Source organism: Bos grunniens, chromosome 7, assembly GCF_055505025.1.
Source record: "Bos grunniens cultivar Pamir isolate PY7600 chromosome 7, Bosgru_T2T1.0, whole genome shotgun sequence".
Taxonomy (NCBI): Eukaryota; Metazoa; Chordata; class Mammalia; order Artiodactyla; family Bovidae; genus Bos; species Bos grunniens.
This window is the reverse complement of record NC_141171.1, coordinates 20,650,486-20,656,485: the sequence shown is the minus strand read 5'-3', so window position 1 is coordinate 20,656,485 and position 6,000 is coordinate 20,650,486. Positions and strand designations below refer to the sequence as shown.

The window sequence follows — 6,000 nt, the reverse complement described above, 5'->3', positions numbered from 1 at the left end:
CATCTGAGGGGCAGTGCCGCCTGGACACTGCCCCCCTGATCCCAGTCTGGCCCCTCTGCCAAGGTAAGCCAAAGTAAGCACCTTACCCATTCACATCAGCAGTTCTCACCTTGGACCCTGGGCCACATCTAGGGACAACTGTCACAACTGGGGGTGCCCTTGGCACCAAGAGGGTGGGGCAGGGAAGCTGCTCAACAGCCCCCCCCCACCTCCCCTGCACAGAGAATGACCTGATCCCAACTGTAGGGAGTTTTCCTTTAAGATAAATTAAGTCTGTTTAATTATTTTGAGAAACTCTATTCTGGGAGACTGTGCAAAGGTCCTGGGGCTCTCAGCAGATCCTGAGAGCCAGTCAACCGGCTGGGAAGTAACTCAGCCCCAGATTCCCCATCAGGCTCTGTTCCCACCCTCACTGTCTTTTAAGTAACAGCCCAGACCAAGGACCTCCTGCCACGAAGCCGGTGTGACCAGCTTTCCTCTGCTGATAATAAAATCAAAGTCAGCCTCAAGTGTTCTAGGTGCCCTCAGCTACACAGTCTTGGTTTTCTCTGCCATGACCTGTTCCCTGATATGGCTGATGTGTGTCAGGGAATAAACGCCAGGGGTGAAGATTGCTCAGGAGGTGGGATGCTAGTGGTAAAGAATTCTCCTGCCAGTGTGGGAGATGCAATAGATGAGGGTTTGATCCCTGGATCAGGAAGATTCCCCTGGAAAAGGAAATGGCAACCCACTCCACTAATGTTGCCTGGAGAATTCCATGGACAGAGGAACCTGGTGGGCTACAGTCCATGGGGGTCACTAAGAGTTGGACACGACTGATCACACACAGTTACTGAATTTTAGATCATGGAGTTCAGACTCAAGTTATACTGGGCTCTTCCCCACTCCTTGTCCCCAGTGGGAGAAAGAGGCTGAGGAAAATGCCTCTTTGACTCACAAGAGAGCTGGTGGGGTTTTATTTTTATTCTTTTAAATGACTCTCCCAGCATATCAGAGAGCCACAGGGCTTCAGCATCCTGTCTCCATGGAGACAGAGCCTGTCTCCAGCCCAGCACCACCAGCTCAGCCCCAGGCTGAGCTGAGAACCAGGGGTGCAGGGTCAAGGGGTGGGGTGTTCTAGGAGGACACTGGATCCCTTACCCGGGTTCTGCTCCTCCCTCAATCCTGTCTTGGGGTGGCTGCTGGTATCAGGCAGGGTAACAGCCATTTATTGAATGCTAAAGGTGCTCCTGGTTTTATGCTGAGCCTCACCTATTAGCATCACTGAATCCATGCCAGGGGCTTCACCCTCTTTAGTCCTAACTTGGCAAATAAGGAAATTGGAGCTTGGCTGTCTAAAACATGGGGAAGATGCTGTGGGACTGTGGGAAGCATGTGGGTTCATATCCCAGCAGTCTCAGTGTGTGACCTTGCCCAAGTGACTCGATCTCTCTGGGCCTCAGTTTCCCCCTCTGTAAAGTGGGTATAGTAACATTACCCACCTCTTATGCTTGCTATGAGGGTGACCTCTACTGAGGAGCAAACTTTAAGGATAGAGAAAAATAGAGAATATTTTAATATAATAGTTTTCAAAAACTAAAAATAATGCTGAAAAAAATCCATGATGAACAAAAAGGTCAACATTTTAAATAGAATCAGAATTACTGATTTTTCCTTTGGCTCATTACAGCACTATGACTGATCCTGTTTTTGTTTCAAAAAAAAAAAAAAAGAGAGGGACTTCGCTGGTGGTCCAGTGGTTAAGACTCCATGCTTCCACCGCAGGGGCATGAGTTTGATCCTGGATCAGGGGACTAAGATCCCACATGCTACATGACCAAAAAATAAATTGTAAAAAACGAGAGAGAGAGAGAGAAAAGAAGCCTTCTGTATTAAGAAAAAACAAAAAAACAAAGGAAATACATTTAAACTAAAGTCAGGGTCAGTAGACTGACCCCTCCAGTGGCTGTGTGGTGCTTTTTATCTTACAACCTCTGACCCCAGTTCCTCCAACCCTGCCTCAGGGCCTTTGCATCTGCCTTTTCATTCTTAAAGGCCATCCTCTCTAAGCCTTCCCTGAATTTGCCTCCTAAAGCCATCTCTCTACTTCTGTTTCCTCCATTGCATTGAACACAGTCCAAAGTATCTGGTTTAGGGGCTTCCCTCGTGGACTAGTGGTTAAGACTCTGCGGAGGGCTATCCCTGGTGGGGAAACTAAGAGCCCACATGCCTTGCAGCATGGCTAATAATAATAAAGTATCTGGTTTATTTGTCTGTACTCATCCCAGGCATTGTGCTGTGGATTGAGTCAAGCACTGAGAACAGAGCCTGGTGTTGGAAAGAGAGCAAAGTGACTTATCAATCAATCAATATATAATGATGCAAAGAACTGACTCATTTGAAAAGACCCTGATGCTGGGAAAGATTGAAGGCAGGAGGAGAAGGGGATGACAGAGGATGAGATAGTTGGATGGCATCCCCGACTCAATGGACATGAGTTTGAGCAAGTTCCAGGAGTTGGTGATGGACAAGGAAACCTGGTGTGCTACAGTCCATGGGGTTGCAAAGAGTCAGACATGAGTGAGTGATTGAACTGAACAGAGAATTAAATTAATTAAATTATCATGAGTATAAATGCTATGGAAGAAAAAGGAAGCCTGAGAAAAGAAGTAATGGTGGCTAAATGATTTTAGATCAGGTAGACACAGAAAGTGATGGGAGACTGAAGGAGCGGACTGGGCGAAGGGCATTCCAGGCACAGTTGTGCAAAGGCCCTGAGGCAGCACCACAGCTCATGTGTTGGGGCACCAGTGAAGTGGTGCATGTGTCTGGAGCAGACTGAGCAAGGGAGAGAGAAGGTGGAGGGGAGGGCAGGGAGGTGCTGCAGGAAACTCAGGCTTTAATTTGGAGACATCTTTGGATATTTTTTTATATTGAATTGTAGTTGATTTACAATGCTGTGTTAGTTTCAGGTGTACAGCAAAGTGGCTGTGTACATATGTATATGTATATATTCTTTTTCAAATTCTTTTCCATTATAAATTGTTACAAAATATTGAATATATATAGTTCCCTGTATTATAGAGTAGGTTCTTGTTGTTATCTATTTTCTATATTTACTAATTATATATATATATTATATATATCTATATAGATATAACATAGATACATATCTACTAATATAAATAATATAATACTAATATATCTACTAATATAGATAATATAATTTATTGTATCTACTAATCCCAAATTCCTAACTTATACCCCCCTTTCCATTTGGTAACCATAAATTTGTTTCCTATATCTGTGAGTCTGTTTTGTAAATAAGTTCATTTGCCTCATTTTGTTTTGATTCCACATTTAAGTGATATCATATGATATTTGTTTTTCTCTGCCTGACTTACTTCACTTACTATGAGAATCTCTAGGTCCATCCACGTTGCTGCAAATGGCATTATTTCATTCTTTTTTATGGCTGAGTAGTATTCTGGTGTGTGTGTGTGTGTGTGTGTGTATACACACAGACGTACATACCACATCTTCTTTATCCATTCATCTGTTGATGGACATCTAGCTTGCTTCCATTTCTTGGCTATTGTAAATAGTGCTGCTATGTATCTTTGGAATGCATGTATCTTTTCAAATTCAAGTTTTCTCCAAATATATGCCCAAGAATGGGATTGCTGGATCATATGATAGATCTATTTTCAGCTTCTTGAGGAACCTCCATACTGTTCTCCATAGTGACTGCTCCAATTTACATTCCCACCAACAGTGTAGGAGGGGTCCCTTCTATCCACACCCTCTCTAGCATTTATTATTTGTAGGCTTTTTGATGATGGCCAGTGTGAGGTGACAACCTCCTTGGGTTTTGATGGAGAGTTTTAGCAGGGATGGCGTGATGCCCATAGAGCACTTGGCTCAAATGCATCCATTTCTTTCTATATATTTTGAACAGTATGTGCCCGTGGCAAGTGTGACCAAAAGTGTCGCTGAGGATATAACACAATGATCGCTGTTTCTATTCCGTAAGTTACAAACGTAAAAGTGCTGAGCATAGTATTATCAAAATACTCCTTCTTGTTGCTATTATTTTTATTATTATTAATGTTATTATTCTGTCTGCTTAACCATTCCATGGACAGTCCTGTAAAAGCCAAGTGAGCGCCCCGTAGAACTGTGTGCTACTTTTTGTGTTTTTCCTGGTGTTATCAGTGGGAAGACCTCGAGCCACCTCGAAGCCCGGTCGGTCCTGCCTAAAGATTTGCCGTCACCCACCCAGAAGGCAGGGGTTACGAGCCCGCTGGCCTCAGTTTTCCGGCTGGGACAGGGCGGCCAGGAAGGATGCCGGATGTGTGGGATGCAGGATGTTCAAGTGCGATTCGGGATAGACGCTGCGCGCGGGGGCGCCGCCGCGGCGAGGAGCTCTCTGGCCGCCAGGGGCCGCTGCGGAGCCGCCCTTTTGTGGTCCTGATGCTGGCGCGAGCGGGCGCGCGGAGGAGGGAGGAGGGCGCGGGGACCCGGCGGGAGGGAGGCGGGAGGCGGTGTCCGTCGCTCCAGCTGCGAGTCCGCCCGCCGCCCGCCGCCGCCGCCGCCGCCGCCGCCGGCTCGGTCCCGCGCCCGCCGCCCGCCTTCGCCCGCCATGGCCCGCCTGACGGAGAGCGAGGCGCGCCGGCAGCAGCAGCAGCTCCTGCAGCCGCGGCCCTCGCCCGTGGGCAGCAGCGGGCCCGAGCCCCCCGGGGGGCAGCCCGACGGCACGAAGGACCTGGACGCCATCAAGCTCTTCGTGGGCCAGATCCCGCGAAACCTGGACGAGAAGGACCTCAAGCCACTCTTCGAGCAGTTCGGCCGCATCTATGAGCTCACGGTGCTCAAAGACCCCTACACGGGCATGCACAAAGGTGGGCGCCCGGCTCGCTCCCCTCCCCTCCCCTCTCCTCCCTCGGCCTCCCCACCCCACCTTCCGGCATCTTCTCCCCGCCACCAACCTTCCTCTCCTCACCTCCTCCCTCCGCTTGCCTCTGCCACAGCATCATTTCTTCCCCCCCAACCCCGGTCTACCCACCCCCTCCTCCCCCCTCTGGGGGTGCAGCTGACAGATCCGAGCTGGCCCCCTCCCCTCCTCCGCCCCCACTCCCTCCCTCCCCACCTTCCGGCATTCTCTCTCTCTGTCTCTCTCTCCCTCTCCCTCTCTCTGCTCTTCCCTTTTCTCTCCTCTCTCATCTCCCCCTTCCTCCCATCCTCCCCGCCCCAGCATCCTTCCCTCTCTCCCTCTCCCTCTCATTCCCTCTAGACCCCCACCCCGTCCTTCCTCCCTCACCCACTCTTTCTTGCCCCTTTGCTGGGAAGCTGCCTAAACACTGCCACCCCTCCCTGTGCACCCCCCCTCCATTCATTCGGCCTCCCCAGGCCCGTCGGGGAAGTTTGCACCACTGGATTTCATTGCTTTGGTCATTTGCACAAAGCCAGGCCGGCGGGGCAGGTCCAGCCGGCCGCGGGGGACACGGATGCTCAGGATCTCGGGCTAATCGGTAACTACAAAGAAAGCGGGTTGGGGGGTGGGGGTGCAGGCAGCTAAGCCAGTCAGGGGGAGCACCGGCCTCTTGGGTGGTTCAAAGGCTACCGTGTACCCTCCCCCATGCCCACCCTCTCTGTTTGGATCAGCATTCCCCCTCCATTTCTCTGTGCCACCCACTGCCCCCTCCGCACCCAGACTGCCGCCTCCACCTTTGGCTCAAGTTAAAACTGGCCAAGCCTGTTAGCAGTGTGTTGAGGGCTGAGGCCAAAGATGATGAGCTTGGGCTGTCCATCTGGCAGAACCCAGATCCTGGGGTGGACAGGGAGGTGTGGGCGACCTGTGAGCCCAGCAGAGGAGGCAGGTCGGGTGGGAAGGCCTGCCTGCCTCCCTGCCACCTGATTCTCTGTTGGCATGCTGACAGGGGGTGCTGGGGACTGTGGCCCCAGCCCTGGGCTCAGATCACGGCACAGTGTCTGGATTGGGGTGGCCCTGGCAGTTCTCCT

At 50.6% G+C, this 6,000-nt stretch overlaps 1 protein-coding gene across 3 annotated transcripts in view; it reads left to right on the top strand.

The window, feature by feature from the left end:
• The first annotated feature begins 4,559 nt into the window (after nucleotides 1-4,559).
• The window catches only part of CELF5 (CUGBP Elav-like family member 5), a 49,798-nt gene continuing 48,357 nt past the window's right edge, over nucleotides 4,560-6,000 (top strand). For 2 of the 3 annotated variants that reach the window (XR_015166864.1, XM_086410227.1), the window contains exon 1: nucleotides 4,560-4,880. Coding sequence is in view for 2 of the 3 variants with exons in the window: in XM_086410227.1 (XP_086266353.1) it covers nucleotides 4,622-4,880 (259 nt within the window). In the remaining variant the exon portion in view is untranslated. The remainder of the gene's footprint in view (nucleotides 4,881-6,000) is intronic. The other variant, XM_086410226.1, reaches the window with a different exon arrangement.